Source organism: Primulina tabacum, chromosome 8 (genome assembly GCF_025594145.1).
Source record: "Primulina tabacum isolate GXHZ01 chromosome 8, ASM2559414v2, whole genome shotgun sequence".
In the NCBI taxonomy this organism is placed as follows: domain Eukaryota; kingdom Viridiplantae; phylum Streptophyta; class Magnoliopsida; order Lamiales; family Gesneriaceae; genus Primulina; species Primulina tabacum.
Window position 1 is genome coordinate 390952 of NC_134557.1, and position 24768 is coordinate 415719.

The 24768-nt window shown below is 36.5% G+C and overlaps 4 protein-coding genes and 1 pseudogene across 4 annotated transcripts; 3 read left to right on the top strand and 2 right to left on the bottom strand.

The window, feature by feature from the left end:
• The first annotated feature begins 393 nt into the window (after positions 1–393).
• LOC142552607 (hydroxyproline O-galactosyltransferase GALT6-like) lies at positions 394–4166 on the top strand. The gene is made up of 7 exons (XM_075662314.1): positions 394–1620; positions 2115–2347; positions 2425–2715; positions 2812–2940; positions 3027–3200; positions 3523–3630; positions 3719–4166. The coding sequence occupies exons 1-7, from the start codon at positions 777–779 to the stop codon at positions 3926–3928; spliced, it is 1989 nt and encodes a 662-aa protein (XP_075518429.1). The 5' UTR covers positions 394–776; the 3' UTR covers positions 3929–4166.
• Positions 4167–4338: 172 nt separating this feature from the next.
• Positions 4339–7963, bottom strand: LOC142552610 (HIPL1 protein-like; annotated as a pseudogene).
• A 2906-nt stretch (positions 7964–10869) lies between these two features.
• On the top strand, positions 10870–12174 carry LOC142552609 (uncharacterized). Its single transcript, XM_075662317.1, has 2 exons — positions 10870–11478; positions 11640–12174. The coding sequence occupies exons 1-2, from the start codon at positions 10894–10896 to the stop codon at positions 11949–11951; spliced, it is 897 nt and encodes a 298-aa protein (XP_075518432.1). The 5' UTR covers positions 10870–10893; the 3' UTR covers positions 11952–12174.
• A 1363-nt stretch (positions 12175–13537) lies between these two features.
• Positions 13538–15406, bottom strand: LOC142552611 (uncharacterized protein At1g27050). Its single transcript, XM_075662318.1, has 2 exons — positions 14995–15406; positions 13538–14052 (listed from the first exon to the last, which is right to left on the bottom strand). Exons 1-2 carry the CDS (start codon positions 15346–15348, stop codon positions 13759–13761), a joined length of 648 nt encoding a protein of 215 aa, XP_075518433.1. The 5' UTR covers positions 15349–15406; the 3' UTR covers positions 13538–13758.
• A 3180-nt stretch (positions 15407–18586) lies between these two features.
• Positions 18587–23097, top strand: LOC142552608 (serine/threonine-protein kinase PBL34-like). Its single transcript, XM_075662316.1, has 6 exons — positions 18587–19492; positions 20415–20749; positions 20849–20984; positions 21134–21270; positions 21386–21509; positions 22171–23097. Exons 1-6 carry the CDS (start codon positions 19303–19305, stop codon positions 22686–22688), a joined length of 1440 nt encoding a protein of 479 aa, XP_075518431.1. The 5' UTR covers positions 18587–19302; the 3' UTR covers positions 22689–23097.
• Positions 23098–24768: the final 1671 nt, after the last annotated feature.

The window sequence follows — 24768 nt, forward strand, 5'->3', positions numbered from 1 at the left end:
TGTTGATGTGTTGAAGCTTGGCCGGTGAAATAGAACATGTTATTTTTAGCTGTAAACTTAATAATGCACATCTCAAAGTTAAGTTTGAAACTGTTGTTAGAATTGAGATTGCATGCCTAAACTCAAAAAGGGTTAGTTTAATCATGTGCATGTCTTTGCCGATGAAATCTCTTGCTCGGCAGGAGGAAATGATAGCTTGTTACATGAATTATCAGTCTATTGCGGTTGAATCGTATAATTGTTTAATCAATGAATTTACTATGTTCAATCGAAAAGTAGTCTTTTATTTTCCATTATTCTGAGAGTGATTCATTTGATATTGAAACATTTTTGAGAAACACATTTTCTCATCTTTCTATATTTACCTTAAATAGAAATTGATTTGAGCATCCCCAAACATAAATAAATTTTTAATGCACACGCTGTCGTCTCGTCGTTTCAAGAACTGCTTCTAACCGCTTCCCCAATCTGATATGTTGCCCCTCCAAAAAAGTTTTCGTCTTTAATGCCATCTCACCATCACTGATCAATTTCCACTCTCTAAATCGATGCACATAGGCTCTCTGTCTCCATTCATATCTTGTGTATATCCTTGATCTTGGTACTGTTGCGAGCTCAGTTTCGATATTTTCTTTTGAACGATTAATATCTGGAAAAGAAGCCCTTGATTTGCTTTTCGTTGTCGCGTTCTTCTTAGAAAGTGAAGACCCACAACAAATTTTGGTTTGGAAGCCAGCTTTTGATTGTTTTGATTTTTTTTCCTTGTTCCTTTTGAAATGGGTACCGTTAAGCGAGCAAAGTTCGACTCGCTCATCACCCTAAGTCGTCTCCGGCCGATTCAAGTCATGATGGGTTTGCTGGCTATGTATCTAATCCTGGTTAGCTTTGAGATTCCTATGGTTTTAAAAACTGGGTTGGGATTAGAATCCCCAGAGGGAGAGCCCTCTGTAACCTTCGTCTCCAATCCTATCTCCCGAACCCAAAATGATAATCAGTTTTCAAGACAAGATACGGAAAGTCGAGTTTTTTTTGTGCCGGAGCGCAAAATGGGCGATTTTAGGAAGATTTCAGGCCTTATTTTCGATGATAATGTGTATGATGGTATTACTAAAGATGAATTCTCGCAGTTGCATAGAATAGCGAGGGACGCGTTTGTGTTGGGAAAGAAAGTTTTGAAGGATTTGGAATCTGGAAAGTTCCCGTCAGAGGCAGAGAACCCCGCGCTAAAGCAAGATGCAGAGCCTTGCCCGAATTCGGCATTGTTGTCTGGTGATAATTTTGTGAAGAAAGGGAAATTGATGGTGATACCTTGTGGGTTGTCGTTGGGATCCCATGTTACGGTGGTGGGGAGACCTCTGTGGGCTCAAATGGTTAACGATTCCAAGATTGCAATGGTGACGGAGAGTAGAGAGAGCACGATGGTATCACAGTTTATCATGGAGTTGCAGGGATTGAGCGCTGTGGATGGTGAGGATCCACCAAGGATATTGCATTTTAATCCGAGGCTTAAGGGAGACTGGAGCAGGCATCCGGTGATAGAGCAGAACACATGCTATAGAATGCAGTGGGGTTCTGCTCAACGGTGTGAAGGGTGGAAGTCCAGGGCTGATGAGGAAACTGGTGAGGGAGTATTTAATATCGCTTTATTTCTATAGAAAGGCATATAACCAAATTCAGGTGTTTATATATTTCTTATGATCGAATTGTTTATTTTTGCTTGGATTCCTTTTTTTTCTTTTCTTTTTGGATAGTTGTTGATACCGTTGGATTATGATATTCATTTCTTGATTCTGTCTAGAATCTGTGTTTAGGAACCGAAGGTATACATGTGGGATGATTTTGAATTATTATCAGTAAGAATTTATAATGATATTCCATCAAATACTATAAGAGTACAGGTCGTGGTTAGTCCATGGTAAGTTGAATATGATTTGGCAATCTAGAGGTAATTCGCGCACTACATTAGGTGGTTCGCATTTGTGCGCGTGTGTGTGGGATTATCATTATTGTTTTCTTTGTGGTTGGTTATTAAGAAGTTTAAACCTGCCTTCATAACTCTTTATAATCACGTGGTGCATAATTTGTGCATCAATTGACATGTAGACTGTATATAGTTGATGGACAGGTAAAATGCGAAAAATGGATTCGTAATGATGACAGTGGATCTGAAGAATCAAAGGGCTCGTGGTGGTTGAACAGGCTGATTGGGAGGACAAAGAAGGTTGCGGTTGATTGGCCCTTTCCTTTTGCTGAGAACAAGTTGTTTGTCCTTACGCTCAGTGCTGGGCTTGAAGGCTTTCATATAAATGTAGATGGAAGACATATTTCATCCTTTTCATATCGGCCTGTAAGAAACTTTGCAGTGATTATTTATTGTATCAAGAAGTTGTGCTAGGCAGCTGAGGCGTCGATCGATTTTGACAGGGTTTTACTCTCGAGGATGCCACAGGCCTCTTTTTGAGTGGGGATGTTGATGTCCATACCATATTTGCAGCTTCTTTGCCCACTTCACATCCAAATACTGCTCCACAGAGATATCTCGAGCTATCCAAGGAATGGAGAGCCCCGGGACTTCCAGCTCAACCAGTGGATTTCTTTATTGGTATCCTCTCTGCTGGCAATCATTTTGCAGAACGGATGGCAGTCAGAAAATCATGGATGCAGCATAAATCAGTCAAATCTTCGGATGTCCTGGCTCGATTTTTTGTAGCAATGGTAAGTCCATTATAAATAGGAATATCAGTTGAGACTCCATCACATACAAATGCCACATGTTTGATGTCTATATTTCTTGAATTCACATCTTGGTAGCATGCTAGAAAGGAAGTGAATGTGGAGCTCATGAAAGAGGCGGAGTTCTTCGGCGACATTGTCATCGTGCCTTACATGGATAATTATGATCTTGTTGTACTAAAGACTGTTGCAATTTGTGAGTATGGGGTGAGTCACCTTAGCGAAATTCAAGATTTCATCCCTTTGCTTTCTGTTATATTCCCTTTAGTATTCATGTATCTTTTTTGTGGTAGGTTCGCACAGTGGCTGCTAAGTACATCATGAAATGTGATGATGATACATTTGTAAGGATAGATTCTGTGATGATGGAAATGAAAAAAATTCAACCCTTTAAAAGTTTCTATATTGGAAATATTAACTACTATCACAAGCCTCTTCGACATGGTAAATGGGCTGTAACATATGAGGTATGATTTTATATTTTCTTTCCTGTTATATTTCTTCGGAATGTCTGCTTGATTTTCAAATCTTGTAGATTTTCTAGTAATCATTAGAAAATGGTTATGTCGGAGCACTTAATTTTGAATATGCATCTTGCAAAAGTTCTTTAACTTCACCTCATATCTATTTGTGACAAGGGGAATGAGAAAACAAGAAAAAAAAAAGAGAACAATGAAATTGCATGACATAAATGTTTTTTGCCCTTAAGAATTAAGATTTTTTTTCTTTATTGAAAACATATTATGCTGTCATTATGGTCACTTGTATCATCTTCTTGGGGACCTTCAGGAATGGCCAGAAGAATTCTATCCACCATATGCAAATGGACCTGGTTATATCGTGTCATCTGATGTAGCACATCATGTCATTACTGAGTTTGAGTTGCATAAATTAAGAGTGAGTCATTCCGCCTAGGTATGTTGTTTTTGCTGGTGAAAACAAGCCCTTGTTTGATGATTTTTTTCCTTTTAAAACCATGAAGCAGTTATTCAAGATGGAAGATGTTAGCATGGGAATGTGGGTAGAGCAGTTTAATGACTCGAAACCCGTGAAATATGTGCATAGCTTAAAGTTCTGTCAGTTTGGATGCATTGAAGATTATCATACTGCACATTATCAGTCTCCGAAACAGATGACTTGCCTGTGGGAAAAATTGCAAATTCAAGGAAAACCCTTGTGCTGCAACATGAGATGACAGTATAAAAAGATTCAACATTTGAATCACCAACTGGAGATATTTTTGGTAGCTTGTAAATTGTTTGAGCCAGCTGGTATGATTCTCTGGGGCATTTCTGGTTTACTTCTATTTTCTTTCATTCACGTCTTGTTCCAGTTTCTTTGGAGCCCCAAATTTTTGTAGTTCTAATGGTTCACAAATGCTAAAAATACGTCTTCCTCATAATACTGTGTAGAAACAAATCTCAGTTTTTCCATAGCGTTTGAATTTATAACGTTCGTAGATTATAGTTAACGTATTAACATTGTTTTCTTCTGTAACAAAATCCTCTTTTACCTAGCCTTCACTTGAAGCTGGTGGTCAAGGGGCCAAATAATTTTTGACAATCAAAGTTCAAACGTCTCATGGGGCGAGTTGAAAAATATAGCTTGCCGCAAGTTTAATATCTGTGCATAATTTGTGGTCTGTGGATTATTGTATTTGCTTAATCAGCAAATCAGAACAATGCAGAAGAAGATAAAAATCTTAGAAGTAAAGCTTGAAATGATGGCCAATATCTGCACAAAGGAAGTAAGAAGGCCTTTCTGAATCAAAGCTGCAACGCCATGGATTCCTGAGACCGTAGGCCCAGATTTCTGGTGCCATTTCTGGATCTTCGGAAGAAGGATTATCTTGTGGGACAGAATATTTTCCCCACAAGTTATCTCCTCTTCACCTGAAAATGGTTGAAATCAGTAATCATAGAAGACGATTATGCATAAACAGATGCTGCAAAGTATGAATAGAATGGGTTTTTCTATTGTCAAGACTCATTAGGTATGGTGTCTATATCAACTCTAATGATTTTCCAAGTACAGATTTCTTATTCTGTGCGAAATTATAGGGATCGCCTTTGCTTCCCCGTCTCCCATTATTATGTAGAGGTATCCATCTGCTGGACCAAAAAGAATTTGGCCACCGTGATTTGATGTGGAAGGCTACCCGATTGTAAATACTCTTCTTACTTCTTGTGGTATTGCCTTTTCCGCCTGAACTCAAGTAAGCTTCATTTGATAAAAGCTCTTCTGATGGATTACAATGAGACCATAAGTTCTAGATAAGGGCCCAAATACAAAATATTGGCCTTTTGGGTGGGAGAGACGCTCCCGATGCTTTGATTATTGGTGAAACTACTGATGTTAGACCATACGAGTATCTAAGCCAAAAAACTAATCTATAAGGTGGAATAATCCCGCAAATTTAAATCACCTCAATATTTGTTGTGGAGCTGATCTCGATGTAAGGACGTAATAACTAAAGCGCAAATAACACACCCACCATTGATGGGCTTGAAGTAGTTAAACTGGCAGAGGACTCAGCAGTCAGCAACAACTGCGTGATACTTGCAATGGGACCCTGTTTCGATGGAATCCAACTGCGAAGGGTCACACTCTATCTCTGACTTACAAGAGCACCTCCCACCACATCCTGAAGACATCTCTCTATCACAGTTAAATGAAGCCAAAAACCTGCCATTATGTGTAAAACTTTGATGAAACGCCATTCCCATCATGCCAAATGTCGTGTCAAGGTAAACTTGATCCGCTAAATCGAATAGATTCATCGAGTCCTAGTATGTTTCCTGGATCTTGATCTGGAATCGAAGCCAGCCAAATCTTGCCTGCTAGGCTGGAGAAAAAGGCACGGTTGGGTCCATCTGGATGAGCCACCATGTTAATATAAGATCCATCGCTAACTTTCTCAAGGCAGATGCCTTTTGGTTCAGGAGCCGTTGCATTTTCGTTTAGGGTAACAGGTTTGCCATTAAAGCAGAAAGAGTACCAGTAGAGGCACCTCCGAGGTTATTGCAGAATTCGGTTTTTGACGGCCAGAAGTCCGTTATTTTCGAAACGGTGGTGTTTTGGGGCACTTCAACCTTAGTAATTGCAATGCAGGAGCAAATGGAGAGCTGCAAATCAGTACATTTAGGCAAGATTCCCATACAGATGAGCAAAAGCTATTATTCATTTTCCGACTCTTTCATAGAAATTATGATTTTGGTGGGATCAGAATCTTCCACGAGTATAATTTTAAAGGCAAATTGCTAGCTTTATCTTCAATATCTATTGTTATTAATATTATTATTATTATTATTATTTTCTGGTGGAAATATTGGATAAAAAATAAAGATATGTATATATATATATAGTTTAAACTAAAATGATCTGCGTATTGACTGTACGTACACAATGCATTAATTAATCAACGTATAGTTGAATGCATGCATTTGGATTTCTTTTAATCATTGTTGTCCTGCATGCATTCACTGCTCAAATGATTTGACCCAATATCCAATAAATTGACTATTAAATTATTTAAATGATTCCTAGATGCAAGACTCTAAGTTATTGCATTGGCTTCTCATATTACAATCATGACTGAAAAAACGATTTCTTGCTGCCTTAAGAGGTCGAACTTTTTCCTTTTCCTTTCCATTTGTTTTTGTTGTCGTCAATAATTTATTTTATTTATCTTCTTCGTGTGTTCTTCTTGGTCGTTAGAATGCGACGTACACGGCCAGTTGGTGTTAATGGTTTGATTTGCAGGTTATTCTCTAACTGATTTGTTCACTTAGTTTTAATTGGTCGTTACTAGTTGTTTGTTGGTGTATTTTCTTTTCTTGTCTTGTTCATTTCAGTCATGTAGCTTCCGCACTTTACCAAAAGATGAAGTTTCTTGTGGGAAGAACATACGGGAAATTAGGGATGATCGGAAAGTAGCTCGGAAGTGTTATGTTTAAGAAGTCCTGAGTAGAACAATATGCAGTTAAAACTGAGCACCGGGATCAGCTCGCACAGAAAGAGCATGACCACTTGAATTTGATTGGGGAGGCAGCCCAAGTTACCACCGAAGAATATTGTGAAACGTGTTAGGTAGGTTGACTAAAGTGTTTTTTTATACTGTTCGAATGTGGCAGCTAGTAGAAGCATGCATATTGTCAAAAAAGGGTTAAGAGAAGCTATTTTAAGCATCTTAAAATAAAGAGAGTAAAAGTAAAGAAATATTTTTTTTGTTCTATTCTATGAGTTAGAAAAAATATTTTCTCGGTTATAATAGGGGTTGAGATTGTGAGAGATTGAGTGTTTATACTTGTAATATTTCTTCCAATAAAGATCTACAGTACTTCCGTGAACATAACCTATCTTGGGTGAACTATGTAAATCTTTGTGTCCTTGTTGATTATTTTATTCCACATTTTATATATTATATTATCATCATGATCGTCATCGTTTCAGGTATAAATTACCAAACAATGGTTGTCATATCTCTCGAAACCGATACTGTCAAGATCACCAAAACCTTGGTTGAGTCAGTTAAAGGTTTGGCCGCTTGAGTTCTTGAAGAAGAACAAAGACACTTTCTTATGGTCCACATCTGATCTAATAAAGGTTCGAATAGAAGTTATGGAACACAAACTGAACATATCAAGCGGTTGTCGACCAGTGGTCCAGAAGAAGAGGCATTTTTGGGCTAGGAAAAGACGCAGTTATATGTGAACAAGTAAGAATAATTGAAAGTCACACACATCCAAGAGGTACAGTTCCCGAGATGGTTATCTAATGTTGTTCTCGTGCCGCAAATTCTCGGGGAAATGTAGGACGTGTGGATTTTCAGGACCTCAACAAGCTTGTCCTAAAGATTGTTTACTCACTTCTTCAAATCGACCAGTTAGTTGATTCAATTGTCGGACATGAGCTCTTATGCTTTCTGGAAGCTTACTAAGGGTACCGTCATATACCTTTGGCCAAGCAGGACAAAGATATGGTGAGGTTCGTCACCTCGGATGGGATATTCTTCTATGTCGTCATGCTCTTTGGCCTAAAAAATGTTGGGTCCACTAATAAAGGCTCATATACAAAGTACTCAAAAATCAAATCAGTCAGAATGTAGAAGTATATATGAACAATTTCGTAGTGAAAGCAAAGGTGGCAGATAAGCTGATTAGTGATCTAGAAGAGACTTCTTCTATTCTTCAAGATTATATACTAAAGTTGAATCCAAGATAGTACATTTTTTGGGGTTCAGATTGGCAAGTTCTTGGAGTATATGATTACCAAAAAGGGTATCGAATGTAGCCTAAAAAAATCCATGCCCGAGCTCAACTATACTACACAAGAAAACCTAGTCTTGGCTTTAGACATTACATGTCATGCTTTCTCTCACCTCTCATTATTATGCTCATGAATAGCACTTTTGGAAGAATCGTTAGGGTGGCTGTAAAAATCGAGAAAAAATCAGGTTAGACTTGAGGTGGGTTTTTTGTTTCGGGTCAAATCGAGTTGGACCAAAAATCAAACCCGAAAAATTAATTGGTTGGGACGGGTATGGGTCAACCCGAGTTGATCCGAGTTTTTTTAAAAAAATTCATTTTTTATAGAATTAAGAAATATTGGCTACATTTTTTATATTGTATGTCTGATTTTTTTAATTGTATATTGATATCATAGTTTCATCATATAATATTTATTTTTCAAAATATTGATTTTTTAATTTTTTTATTTTTTGTATTAAGCATATTTTAAATTTTCTACAAGTTGACTTTTAAATTTATGAATTTATTCATAAATGAGTATGCTTGATCAAATATTTATTTTAAAAACAATTTATGGAAAGTTATAATTTTGACATGCTTAAGCATTTTTTATCGTTATTAATATCATTAATTTTTATTGTATAATATTTTTTGTGTGAAATATTTACATTTCCTAGACAATTGTTTCTTTTATGAAGTAATTAATAGTTTACACAAATTCTAGCATTAAATTCAAATATTTAAATCCACAAAACATAATTGTCATATATTTAAGTGACTATGATGGTATACACAGTCCTACTATGCAAAATACCTGGTTAAACTCTTATAAAGTAAAAAATAATCATGTAAAGTAAAAACTCTAATGATATCACAATACATTTCAAATTTATAATTTGCTAAAGACAAGATCATATCAAAAAAAAATCTCACCACGAATTTAGTATTTTGAGAGCTTGTCTCACTATGAATTCATCTCCTACAATGTATTTAGCTCATTCAAACTTTATAAATATCATATATCTTACGCGGTTCTATACATTCACTCATTGCTATAACTAGCACTACTCTTATGAAATGCTTGAGTTTTCTCTTAGTACTGAATTAAATATCGGAGGTATTACGTCGGAAATACTTCTGATGTCCTCTAACTTTTGTTCATCTTTGAAATATTGAATATATGATTCCTAATAATGATTTAATAAATTCTAGCATCACGAAAAAGATTAGAATAAATGCTAATATCTAGCAATACATCGTTATATTTTATATGATTTTTAAATATTATCTTGTAAATGAAAAACTAGATGCAGACATATGATTAAAATAAAAAAATTTAAAGTAAATATTTAAGATAACATCTTCTTTAATATTTTTTTTTATGTATAATTCAATCTAACAAGTAAATAATAATCATTTTTAATAAATCATTATAAAATCAACTTTCTATGTACCTTAGAGAAACAGTAATATATAAAAAATTATTTATAATTATATGTTTTCGAAAAATTATGTAAATCAATAAATTTATACTCATCTACATTAAATATACATCGTTATTATTTCCACTAAATATAAATAATGAAAATAAATAACTCAAAGCGTTAAAGTGTAGATTCAATCAAGGTAGATGAATATAAATTTTCTCTTTTACTTGTTGGAACGTGGCGGTTTGCTTATCCCATCAACTTACGCCTTCTATTTTTGTATTAATGAGATGCTAAGGGTTTTGCACACATTACAAATCCAATTATCATCATTAACCCAATATGTGGGGTATTAAAAAAAAATTAGCGAAGTAGTTGACATTGGAACTATCATGAGGGCCGGGTAATATCATCAAACTATATTGAACGATATCTTATTTTTCTGATGATCGAACTTCGTTTCAATTAGGTGTTTCAGATATGTTTCTTCTGTTGCAGATATTTTGTTCCAACGTTTTTTGGTCTTCTGTCTTTTGGGTTTGAAGCCATTAGGTTGATTGATAAATTTTAAATCTATGGATTTCTCGATCCTTGACTTTCTTGGATAAATAAAATTCATGTTGAATCATACCATATCAAATTATGTAAATTCAACAAATTTCTTAAAATTAATTAGGTAAATGTGTATGGAACTGAAAATAAATACAAGATAGAAATATGACTAAATAGAGTATATTGGTTATACTTGAGTTAACGTTTTTTTATTAATGATATCGTGGAAAATATTGATGACTAAAATAATAAATTTCAAAATAATATGAATAAATAACATTTTTTTACATTTATATTATAATTAATTTTAATGACATCCTTGTAAAAACTATGAAAAATCAAGATATTATATGAAACAAGAAATAAAAAAAAAAAATTGATGTAGGAATAATGAAGTTATAAGATAAAATATTCAGTTATAATAAAGTGACAGTGTACTGAATTGAATTACAAGCATTTCAAAAACATATATTAACTTGACATTTTTTATTATTCATTATTTGTATTAAATTTATAAGTCTTTATGGGGTGAAATTAGACTTAATATTTAATTTTTGTAATCATATTTCGATTAATTAATTACTCAAATATAGAGATTATTTCAAATAATACCTGCTCCATTCCACGTGAAACATACGTGTAAACAAAGATTCGCTTTGGATGAGAGAATATAAACACATATTTTTCTCATAAAACGGAATACAAATTTGAGTTTTAGTTGGAGAGGATTTCAAAGAAATTCTACCTTGGAACTTCAAAGGTGTGACCCACCAACACACAAATCCAACCAAGCTATCCGCGTTATCCAAGAACCGTGTCTAGTTCCATGTCAAATGGCTGGCTGGCGCCTACTGTCAGGCATTTGCCACCGATCTCTCTCTTTTATATATATATATATTGCCCAGGATTCCAATATCTACGACAATAAAATCATGGAATTCTTCCAGCACGCGAAAACAGTCCGACTGAGGTGCGCTCATGATAAGTACTTAACCGCCGAGGAAGACGAAGAATCAGTAACCCAGGACCGCAGCGGCTCCTCAAGGTCTGCTAGATGGACTGTAGAATTTTTGGAGAATTCCGATGACTTTATCCGACTCAAGAGCTGCTATAACAAGTACTTGACAGCTTCCAATAATCCGATTCTACTAGGGATGACCGGCCGTAAAGTTTTGCAGACGGCTCCTAAGCGACTCGACAGCTCGGTTGAATGGGAGCCCGTTCGAGAAAACGGTGTCGTTAAGTTGAAGACGAGATACGGGCGGTTTCTGCGTGCGAATGGTGGTCTGCCGCCGTGGAGAAACTCCGTCACGCATGATGTGCCCCACCGGACGGCTACGCAGGAGTGTATTTTGTGGGAGGTTCATGTGGTGGAGATACTTGAAGCGCAGTCGTCTCCGGTTGTAATTATTGCGCCTCCGCCGTTGTCGGTAGAGAATTCCGATACCTTTTCTTCTGCTTCGAGCTCTAGCTCGACGCCTTCGGTCAAATCTGCTTCTAGCTTCTCTTGGAACGAGGTACCACAGCCCTTTGCATTTTATTTTCCTCTTCAAGTAAAGAATTATGTACTGTGCCTCAGCTTTAGTCACTGGTCTGCTTTTCCAAAAAAAAAAAAAAAAAGATTCTTTCTTGATGCGCTGATGGATGCTGATAACCACGAGTTTTCGTGTTATTGCAGTCAAAGGATTCTTTTGAAATAAGATCACCACCAAAGGGAAGCGGCGGAAGGATGATATACTTCCACATAGCCAATGAAAATGGAGAAATCGATGAGGGCTTCGAGGAGCTCTGCATTACATTCAAGGGAAACGATGTTGTTGACCTGACGAAGAGACTGGAATGGGAGTTAGGGATAGAGGGTATCACTGTCTGTCATCGGAGCCCGTTGAACGGCAAGCTTTATCCTCTCCGGCTCCATCTCCCCCCTAACAACGCAACTATGCATATTATCGTGGTTCCAGCTTCATCAAAATGTGATTTTCCATTCTGAATCGGTTCAATATTCTTGATTTCGAGAGATGATGCAACCACGCTCGACATGTGTGATTGCACCTGGATGGCGGACCGGGCATTACTCTCTGGCATTGCTTGCTTGAGTATGAGTATATATAGCAAGATATACAATGTAATCTTTTTCCAAAGCTTCTTGTGGTGCCCTCTTATTGTTTGGTCTTTATCGCGGCTCTCTCTCTTTAACAAATTATTTTAGTAAATCATCGTGGGTATGTGTATTATATATTCGCGCGAATAAAGAAAATGTTGAGATGAAATTCATGTGAAGGAGAGTGATGCAACCCGGGCGAAATGGATGAGCTGGGTCGGGTACTCAGCCGGATTTGCAATCAAGTTATTAAAAGGAAATATGAGTTGAGCGTCTGGATTGAACTTCCTCCCTGAAAAATCCGAGAGATCTGCGAACAAGAAAGTAATCACGTGAATGGGCGCCGGAGGAGTATCCGGCGTGACCACTCCGATGCTTAAGTCAACATGGTACTCAAGCAATAAAACCAATGTAGCCAAGGGATGACTGTGTGATTGGTGTGGAGAGTAAATGAGAGTATTAAATGTGAGTTAATATCTCCCTGTGTAAATGAGAAGTGTACCTGCTATTTATAGGAAGGAAAATCAAGTATTACCTCGATTTGCGCGTACACCTACCACTCATAGCCTCTGATGTTGATTTCCTGTCAAGCCACCGTATTTTCCCATCGTGTTACATCAATAGGATTCTGTCAGGCACGTTTCTCGAGACAAGATCTTATCTTCTGAACCACTCGAGTGCGGCACTATTATCGAGGTGCCCGGGTAGAATGCCTCCCGAGAGATTTATACAAGAGCCCGGGACTATGACTGCCCGGAGAGTAAAGCATGGGCTTTCACCTGCCCAGTTCCAGAAGAATCCATCTGCAGACTCACTCGTATTTGAGAATCCATTTGATATTCCGGGTCATCCATGACCCAGGCTCTCACGAGGGTACACCAGAGAGGTAATGCCATCCCTGGTTTTATGGGGCCAAACAAGCATCACTCACACAAAACGCTCTATTCAGAAATAAAACGTTAAAAAAGGATAAAAAGGTGGCTAACATTTCTCGGAGCTAAGTTTCAAAAGGCGACCTCCGGAGCTTTATATTTTTTATATAAAAGTTTCTGAGTGCAGATCGCATGAATCATATATGGAATATGTCAAGTTGAGCTTTGCAAAGAGAACTCCAGTTCAAAATAACCTGATAGTCACCGTACCAACACTCGTGAAATTTACAAGCCAATGTGTTTAAACTAGCACGACAGAATAGCGTGAACCGGATTCGCATGAGCTCATAATCATAGTTAATGGTGAAAATTTTTATGCATTATTAACATCCTAAGAAACAGTTATTCCCAGTGAGGCAAAATTTAAAAATAAAGATGGACAAGAGCACAGCTGATTTGGAGCTCGCCTTAACATACCACCCTAACTCGAACAAGGGGTGAGATAAATTTTGATTAAATTGATCGAGGTACAGTTCAGCATAAACAATATCGAGCATTAATTGAAGATATTATAATATTGAAAACTGTACCCCATAGTCCTCAAGACGGAAAATTCTCACATTCCATCATATGAATATCAAGTTATCAAAAATGTACAGACTTGCACAGAAAAGAAAATCTAGAAGAAATATGGTTTTCCGGAAGGATACAATCAAAGACGAAAAGATCATACCAAGATATCTAATACCTTTTGGCAGCCTTCAACAAGCCTAGTTATTCATAATATTACAGCCTGGTGCAACCCACAAGGTCGCTCCATTACATCACAAAATATCATCATAAGCAACAATTTCCCTTCCCTTGATTGACCCATCCAAACCCAAATTACCAATGGCAGCACCATCATCAAGTTTACTACCATTTTTCGCAACATCGTATTTACTGCTATCTTTATTAAGTTCTTCTCTAGGGTTCACGACAGCTGACCCTAGCTTATTGCCTCTCCCATGCCTGCTCAAAGGGACTTCTGCTCGCAAGAGCTTCGACGATAACCTGTTTGTTTGTCCAACTCCTTCCCTCCGTTGTGAAACTGGGTCGCTCGCCCAAATCACCTGTACCTTTATACATAACAAAATATACAAATTTCAGCACCATTTGCACAAAAACAAATAGTTGAATCCAGTAATAACAAAATGTGTGCCATATGTGTGCACTTTCACTTTTGATGTGTGTCCTGCTACTCGCTCAAACTCAACTGCACCCAAGCCCAAATTACCACTTAGAAAAACTAAAGATATTTCATTCTATTTTAAACCCTAATTCCACATTAAATGAGAGAAGTGAACATTCGCTCGTAATGAGCATTAGCTTGAACATGCTGATTCAATGATACAAGTTATCAAATACAATAAATTTGCAGCATAATACTGCTAAAGCAAGCACCTCACAAGATCTTATGCACCATTTATCCGCACGAGAGTTTTATTCCTCAATTTTTTACCACTTTCTCACACCTCACATTTAAACTCTAACAAGAGGGTGGTGGTTACTCCTTATTTTTAATCAAATCTAAAATTTCAAATACAACATTTATGGGAAAATATTAAGTAGAGCATTCTAGAATTAGACTCTGCAATGGAATTTTACCATTTGAATGATGAACGTAATCATTCAAATTGTCCTAGCAGTTCAATTCCATCTTGAAATAATAGATCGGGAGACAATGTTTGAGTTCCTCTCTGGCTGTATCAACAGAAGCAGTAGTAAAAATGAGTTTAATCGTGCTGAGATTCTTTCTTCATTTCCCCTCCCGGCTCAGTAATCAGACCCAGAACGAAAAAAGGCGATTAATTTATAGCTCACAGGCCAAGTTGTTTGAAAGCATTTCAAAGTTAAACATAATAGGAGAAGTTACAGGTCAGAAGCCGCCAAATTAAATTCTAGCCCGAACCCTCAATCCACAGCAAGATAAATGCTTACAAATAACGGCATACATGAAATGGCCAAGATGTTAAACTACCAGCATAAAAAGATATAGTGTAATAAGGAAGAAAGAGTACTGGGAATGAGTTTAGCGTAATCGGGAAATCTGGATCTCGGGCCGCTGCGACAGCGGATTGGGCCACATCGTTGGATCTGAAGCTCACATAAGCGAGACCATTGGGATCCATGCGCATTCTAGATATAGGACCGTAAATCTCGAATCTAGATTTCAGGTCCAACACCGAGCACTCGCTGGGCACACCAATCACGACCACGGTCGTCTGAGGCTTCTCTGACGTGGCGGAGGAAGAAGAATTGTCCACTTCATCCACACCGACAGTCGCGTCGAGGGGGAGAGGACGGCGGCGTTTAGGGAAGGAGTAAGGGGCGTGGCGGGAAGGGTAGGGCTTTTCTCTCTTCCGGCTGTTCATTATTTTCGGCGGGCCGTGATTTTATTTTTTCATTATTTTTATTTTTTTCCGGATTGTTATAGAAATGCTCTACATTTTTTATTTCTTGAGCAAAGCTGGAAAACGGGCTTCTCATCATCATTCAGGACTGGGCCCTGAGGCCCATCCATCGAACAATAGTCCGTATCCTGGCAACTCACTATAATGAAATAAAGTCATCCCAAATAAAGAGGATATTTCTTTCAAATATTTGTGGTCTCTCTAATCTAGATCATCAATAAAATATTTTTTTACTCAAATATCTCATATTTCACAATTAAATATCACACCAACCAAATATTTATGAGTCACACTGTCTTTTTAATTAATATTTTATTTTCATTTAATTGTCTATTTATATTTTACATAATAATTAAATATATTTAAATAAATAATAAAAAAATGAAAAAAAAAATAATAAAAAAAGCTGCTTGCCTCGACCCACGCTTCAGTCCCAAGCTCTTCACATTGGGTCGAGGTGAAGAGCCAGCCCCGACCCAAAAAAAAAGCTCGACAAAAAACAGAAGCTCGACCCATGTTGACCTAAAAAAAATCGATCAAAAAAATAAACGCGTTTCAATTACGTTTATTTCAAGAAATTTAAAAAAAAATACAATATCCGGTTACAGATTTGTAACCGGGTATTGTTGTGGCACACAAATCAATGGTGTGCAATGGTGAATATTTAAACGGAAAAAATATTTGGATGACATGGCTTGGATAATACGCATCGTTGTGGATGCCCTGAGTTTATAAATTTTGTATAACTAAAAAAATAGTAATATAATATAGCGTTAGCTTATGAGCATCAAGAATTAGTTAGTTGTCTTCGTGACCATAAAAATAACAGTAATACTACACACATGTTGTATGTGTTGATTACATGGAACTCTCTTCTATTTTGGGTGCGAGATATAAAACATGGAATTTGATTCAATCAAAAAATATATCTTGAGTTCGGTCGGATGAAATCAATATTGTAAACACGTTCTTCAGTCGGATAATGTCTGTATTCATCAGTAATGTGAACATAATATTTATGGAAATCTCAGTGCTTGTCAGAACGAAGTCATTGAAGGGTTGATTTCATCCTACATGTAGGGACACTACCCCCATGATAGAATCAATGGCTCAAATTTAGCCACACATACATGGGATCCACTAATTTTTTTAAAATCACATATATGTGTGAATCTTGTCCATCCAAAACATGTGGGGGCATTGCCCCCACATGTAGCATCGAAGCTACCGTCATCGAGGTCCTTTGTCAATTCCACGTGGCCTCTGAATAAGATGTCTTTGCTCGCAAATTTCAAGGGCTTGGACTCGTTAGTTTCAATGAAGTTTACGCAAAGAACAGCCCGAGCAAAGCAATTAGATCGGCTCGGGAAGGGCGAGCCGTAAGATTTTCTGGCCGAGCTTCTCTTGGTAGTTGGTACTCGGGGGCTCACTTGGGTTCCTCGACCCGAGCTATCTATACTTTTTCAAAATTAACGTACTTTTCCGATTTTACCAGCAAGTTCTCGAAACTAGTGGGTGATTTTTTTACTAATGAATTTGAAAGATCTCTTGTCCTTAAGATTGAGATTGGAATGAAAGTGTTAATTAGTAAATATGGAGTGGCAGAGGGAACTTCTACCACCTTTGCATTGAACATTTGAATATGAGCACAAAGACTTTCATGTTTTTGTTGTTTCATACATGACAAACTTAAAGTGGTCAACATTTGCTTCTTATGCTTGCAAATATGTGTAGAAAGGTCTTGTCGAAATCTTGAAACATTCTGATACTTCCTAATCCAATTAAGTTGAACCATCGTTGTGCTGCCCCTTATAAGGTATTGAGAAAGACTCGACAATTTGTGGGATTGGTGTATTGGTGTAATAGAGCAGTATTCTCGAATTGGGAGAGGTTCTCCCTTTCCATTATACTCCCTTATGTTGGGAAACCTGAAATGTAGCGGGAGCTCGGCTGCTAAGACTTCAACCGAGAAAAGGACAACTCAGGGCGGTGGTGGAGGAGGGCCTCCCCGAGTCTCATGCAGACACTGCACCTCTTGCCGCAACCTTTTCATCTCTTTGGTAATTTTGTAATTATGATTCAGGGGAGGATTTGGGGGTGGCTTTTCCCTTTTGTCTCTGAGTCAACACTTGCTCTACTATGACATTGATCAATGGTTACCTCCGATATATGGAATATCGGCGAAAGAAGTGGGGGGCATATTATTTCGAGTATCTTGTTCATTGTTTTTGTTATTCTCATTCTCTCATTTACCTCTCGTCCTCTTCCATGACCGATGCGTCTTTCTCATCCTCTAACAATATTATCTATGTTTCTTCAATTTCGAACAGACAACGTCAATTGATGCAAACTCATACCAAATCCCATCAATCGAATCACTTTTTGATGAGCCCAATACTTCAAACGGGTTTAGCACGATCGAAAAGTAGTTCAGCTCGGATATGCATGAACAAACAAAAGTTAGAGGACACCGGAAGTGATTATGATGTAGTTTCTACAATGATTAAGTCAGTACTGAGGTTCAAGTTAAGTGTATGATAGAAAAATAGTGTTAATGAAAACAATGAGTGAATTTATAAAATTATTAGAAGTAACTGATATTTATAGAATTAGGATGAGCTAGACAGCTTATAAGAGAAGAATTCTTAGTAAGACAAGTCGGTGACTGACTGCTCATTCCCCTTTTACCCCCAATTAATTTATCATTTGATTTAATCAATCAGGACACTTGACAAATTTTTTGATTGGAAGTCCAGAAACAGAGGAAACATGTACTCCGAAAAAAAAAAATTAATATATAATCGATAGATTTTTTAATCTGAGGTTATAATTAATGGTCAACGAGGTTTTTATGTTAATAATTGAGACACGTGGTAAACTGAAGTCAAATATTCTAGACAGATCGATTTAGGATTCATCTTTCCGTATAAATGTCCCATTCTCTGATAACTGACTGCTCATTCCCCTTTTACCCTCAATTAATTTATCATTTGATTTAATCAATCAGGACACTCGACAAATTTTGTTTCTTCATAATTTGATTTAAAATCCTTCAAAATTATACGTTGACGACACATGAGAAAATGGGTAGCCAAAGGTTATTATTTCTGGTATTCAAACTTTCTGCCCGTGTTCCTCGGGCAGTTCATATTTGCTTTACTTTTAAAAAAGGAGAGAGCCGATAATTATATTCTTTAATTATACATACCTTCTTTCAACTGTGAATTGTGATCATGATAAACTTTATTTTCGATGATTGAATATTATTTTATATGACGAATATCTAAATAATTTTCTCGAGCATGGATGTGGTCAGCAAATACAGTATTGTTGAGATTTGTATATCTTTCGAAGAGGAACATTTCTGGGTGGTGCATACCGATTGTTTTGCCTTTCAGGGGGCGATAGTTTTTTCATTTGAAGTTCAAGCTGGCATGTGATCTGGAAACCTTCAGTCATACTTTGAACTGGGTCTCCACTATTTCATCGTGTTTGTTTTGGGCTTTTTATTGTAATTATTTTTAGTTTAAGAAGTTTTTTTTTTTTTTTTTTTTTTTTGTGGAGAAGTTTATTCCGCTGTTTAAAGATTCGTAGTGTATCCGATCTCTCTCTGTTTTTCTTTCTTTCTTTTTTTTTTTCCTTTTTTTTTAAAAAATTTGATTGTAATGAGTTCTTCAAAGGTAGAAAGGATTTTGTTGCTTTAGGCGATTGGGATTTCTTGAGACTGGCGGGAAAGTTCTCCTTTGTCATATTTGACGTTTTTTTTTCTGAAATATAATTGAGTTACTGTAGGAGATTTTGTAGGATTTTTAGAGGTAATGAAACTGGAGTTGAGGGCCTATTTGCCGTGTAATAATCAAGAGGCTGGGTGGTAGGATTTCTGGAAATATTTTCATGGTTATCAGGTTTTAGAAGATGGGACTGAAGGGGGATGCCGTAAAGGTGGAGTCTTGGGATGCGAAGAAATCAAAGGGGACTAAGAAAAAAGATGGTGATGTTGATGGTGTGGAGGAGACTGGCTGCTGGATTAAGTTGAGATTTATTCGTAGCTGTATTTCTTCAAGATCTAAAGTTGACAACTCTGTTAGTGGTATCAGCACTCATGGTAATCCCTTCCCCCTTCTTCCATAATTTTGTCTGCATTTTGTATTTTTGTGTCCACTTTCGTGTTGCTCATATGTTCTTGATATCAAAGTTTTATAAATTGCTTTCTGTTGATGTTCAAGTTGTGAAAGAGGAGGATCGGCGATTGCTTGTTGGTCCCACATGAAAAAAATTGAAAGTTTTGCTTTGCCCTCCAGAACAAATTAAGATCATGTGTGATTTCTATATGAGCAATTTTTATTGACTAATGTGAGAACGTGATGTTGTTTGTTAAACTGGCTTATGCAAAATGGAGCCTACAAGAGGCTGCCTCAACCAGATAGACAATCATCTGAATTCTGAATTAGTTGAAGCAACATTTAGCATCTGATAAACCCAACCATGAATTGGACATTTACTTGTCTGATTCTTTGTCTTGCTAGTTAGAGGGACAGGTTTCAATAATGGCATCATAAGTCGAGTGGTTGAAGATTTTGATAGTTATATTTAGGTGTGAAAATTTGTTTAAACCACCATTTATTAAAGTGTTTCTGTAAGAACTTGCTGAAGCATCAGCTAGGCTGCTAGACTTTGAAAACAAGTTCGTAATATTTGCATCTGATTTCGTGGGATGCAGTCATTGCATGAAAAGGCTGCATTCTAGATCAGTCACATGAAACTCTGTTAGGAGGTTGGTGAATCAATTCATGAATAATTATCTTGACTTCAAGTTGAGTGCAAGAGACATGCTGCATCTCTTCAAGTTTTCCTTTAATCCTTTGAAAATATCGCTGTGACACTATGTTTGATGATTTCATCTGACTCTTTTGAATTTATGTTTACCAATTTTGTTCAGTAAGTTAATCATATAAGACACCTTGGACTTTTCAAATAATTTACTATGTTGGTCTTCTCATCTATTATTTCGTGGTGCATTTAACCAGAAAGTAAATCCACAAAAGGGACCAGCAGAGACCAACCAGCTGCTCCCATAATCCCGTCCACCACCACAAGCAACGGCGAAAGCACTTCTTCAACATCCAAACCTGAAGATGAACTTAACATCTCTTCCCGGCTTCGGAAATTTACCTTTAATGACCTTAAGTTGGCAACAAGAAACTTTAGACCAGAATCCCTTCTTGGAGAAGGGGGATTTGGCTGTGTATTTAAGGGCTGGATAGAAGAGAATGGTACTGCACCAGTCAAACCAGGGACAGGACTTACGGTTGCTGTCAAGACCCTAAATCACGATGGGCTTCAGGGTCACAACGAATGGCTGGTTGGATAGTGTCTTATTTCGATTTTTCTTAAAGTATCCCTTTCATGGTTTTCTTACGTCATTCTGGATTCTTCTAAATTTTGTGTTATCATTTGACAGGCTGAAGTAAATTTTCTTGGGGACCTTGTGCATCCTAATTTGGTAAAATTGATCGGTTACTGTATTGAAGATGATCAGAGGCTGTTAGTTTATGAGTTCATGCCTAGAGGAAGCTTGGAGAATCACCTTTTCAGAAGTATTCCCCTGGTTTCTTTGCATTTGCACTTATTATATTTGATTTCTTTGTTTGTAGAGTGTGGTTGCAAATCTCAAAACCGAGTAATGTATAACTTGTTTTGTGATACAGTGCAATTTCTTGTAATCTAACAACGATAATTCTTGTAGGATCACTCCTTCTTCCGTGGTCTATCAGGATGAAAATTGCTCTAGGTGCTGCCAAGGGTCTTACTTTTCTTCACGAGGAAGCAGAAAGGCCTGTGATATATCGTGATTTTAAGACGTCAAACATTCTGTTAGATGCTGTATGGACTCAGAACTTGTGAACCTTGATTTTTCTAAAAATGCAGTCTTGCTCAATAAATTTACTTAATGTAATTGTGTGTGTGATTTTTATTTGATCGTCCTAACTTCTTCCAGGAATATAATGCCACACTCTCTGATTTTGGACTTGCAAAAGATGCGCCCGATGAAGGGAAAACTCATGTTTCCACTCGTGTTATGGGCACCTATGGTTATGCAGCCCCAGAATATGTGATGACAGGTAAACGTGCATGTTGGGGTGTGAACGAATTGAGTTGGATCGAATATGAAGAAAAATTGAGGTTCAAATTAGATATATTCGAGTTCGATTTGAAGCTTGATCAGTGCAAAATTTATAACTCGAATTCGGCTCAAAAGATTAAAACATGTTTTTAAGCTACTCGAACTATTGTTCGAAAATAAATATTAGAAATGTTCGAAATATATTTAATTAACATATGGTTATATTATATTAATAAAATATAGAAACTCGCTGGACAGAACTATTGTTCGAACATAAATATTGAAAATATTCGAAATATATTTAATTAATATATAATTATGTTATATTAATAAAATATTGAAACTCACGAGCTTCTCGCGAGCTTTCGAACAAAATAATTGATCTCAAGTCCGACTTGAAAAAATTAGAATATGTTTGAGTTATGCCAAAATTCAGTAATTTCAAATACAAATAATGGGGATTTGTGGTTTTGTCTGTGATGTTTCATAGAAACTTTTTTTAACCAGGGGAATAGATTGTTCATAGATAAACGGGTGGATGGAAGTGGGAAGGGTTATTTGATGCCATCAATACTCAAGCATGCAAAATCGTAATTTCTTCAGGATACAGAAAATCGGTCTCTTTTGTTTAATGTAGTTCCTGTCCCTGTGTGTTGCAGGGCATCTTACATCAAAAAGCGATGTGTATAGCTTTGGTGTTGTTCTTCTTGAAATGCTCACAGGCAGAAGATCAATGGACAAGAACCGGCCTAATGGGGAACATAACCTTGTAGAATGGGCTAGGCCTCATCTAGGTGAAAGGAGACAGTTTTATCGTATGATAGATCCCCGTCTTGAAGGTCATTTTTCTATTAAAGGTGCCCAGAAAGCTGCGCAAATAGCTGCTCGGTGCCTCAGTCGGGATCCCAAAGTTAGGCCGCTAATGAGTGAAGTAGTTGAAGCTCTAAAGCCGTTACCAAACCTCAAAGACATGGCTAGTTCATCTTACTATTTTCAAACGGTTCAAGTTGACGGGGTCGGTTCTAGCCCGAATAGTAAAAAGGAGCTTCGAACGCAAGGGTCTATTTCAAGAAACGACCAGCAACACCCAAGAAGACTATCGATACCGAATAGTTCTCATGCTTCACCGTTTCATCAGTCTGCTCAGAACTCACCAAAAACAAATGGTAAATCATAAGATTCGGTTGGTTGAAATGTGTTTATTGTTTCTCTGCCATTCTTTAACACACCGACGGATTTGGATATATTTTGTTTGTCCATAGTCGAATTCCTAAAAAGAAAACGTTGTCCACATATTGTTGTAATCTGATGTTTTGAGGGGCAAACTCCGACATGGGAAGGATGTCATGTTAACTGAGTCGAAGTTGGAGAAAAATATGTGTTAATCTCCCCTTCTTGCCTTGCTCTCCGTCGGGTTGGTCCTGCAAAAACATATAGGTTGCATTTGGAAAGATAGAAATTCAAATCCATCCATTTCAAATTTATTTTTGTAGTTTTCGAGAAGCAATATCATAAATTTCAAATCTGTATTTTGTATGTTTGAATAAGTTATGTTGGGATCGATGAATTTCAAAAATATTTTTGTAGATTTAGATAAGTAATATCATAACATATATTTTCATGTTTATGTAGTGTTGTGTGTTAATTTGGATGAATTTCAAGTTCATCCAATAATTTGAAATATTTGAAGTTCATTCTACTTTAGGTAATCTATGTTTAAATAAGCAATATATGAATTTAATATTTCATCAATTAATTCATTGTTGACAATAAAACTATAATAAAAATCTATGATTTCAAATATCTCTTATAATACGATCATAATGTTGCATGTTAATTGTGAGGGTATGTTATCTTAATAATGATTTATTATCACATAATAATGATTATTTGATATACAATGGAAAAGTGAGTTAAAAATTTTGCTATTCAGACTATAAAATATTTGACACGACGTTCCCGTAAAGAGCAAGTCTCTTGTGAGACGGTCTCACGAATATTTATATGTGATACGGGTCAACTCTACCGATATTCACTATAAAAAGTAATATTCTTAGCATAAAAAGTAATATTTTTTCATGTATGACCCAAATAAGATATCCATCTCACAAAATACGATCTCTGAGACCGTCTCACACAAATTTTTCTTCTCATAAATAGGACACACCAGAAAATTCACATATTCAAAATAAATCAACGAGTTCTCAACAAACTCAAACACATAAACAAGTGTCAATCAAGCATAATCACGATATAAACAAAATAAAATTATCATAGAACCGACAATGCTCGATAATAACAAAATTCAATCCTCAAAATACTCCATCATACAGCTACTTGAGGCATACATCGGTAAAAGTACAACTTTATAATATATACATATACTATCTGGAAAACGACACCACAACATAATACCTAGATATAGTTGAGCTCGTTCTTAAAGAGCTCTGATACTTCTTGATGCTTCATTTCGAGCATATGAAGTCGAACCACATGTACCACCTGTCATGTTCATACATAAAATACACGAGAACTCCCTTTCGAGGGGTTCAAAAATTTAGTACGAGACATCATGAAACTACAAAATATGACGTAAAAAAGCAATGATTATATGGGTGGATGCAATGCATGAACAAGTACAAGATACAAAATATCTGAAGTCAAATGATCGAAAATAAAAAATCAAACATAATATGATTGAATTGGTCCATGCCTCAGCGGACCGTGTAAAAAAGCAATGATTATATGGGTGGATGCAATGCATGAACAAGTACAAGATACAAAATATCTGAAGTCAAATGATCGAAAATCAAAAATCAAACATAATATGATTGAATTGGTCCATGCCTCAGCGAACCGTGACCGGAAATACGACTAGGGGTGAGCATTCGGTCGGTTCGATTACCGATCGAATCGAATTAGCCATAACCGAACCGAACAGAAATATTTATCCATAACCGAGCCAACCGAATTAATTTTCATAAACGATGAAAACAGAACCGAATTAAAATCGGTTAATTCGGTCGAATTAACCGATTAACTTTAAAAAAAATTTGAGATTTAACTTTAATTATATATGTAATTTTTCTTGAATCCTACAGTCTACACAAATGCATAAAAATATAAAATACACACATCACAAATGTATAAATTTTGTTTGAATACAATTAATACATGTTTTTTTATAAAATAACATAACATGAGCGGACATCGTCTCGATTGGTGACGAGAGATGGGTGGGCGGTGGATGAAGTCAA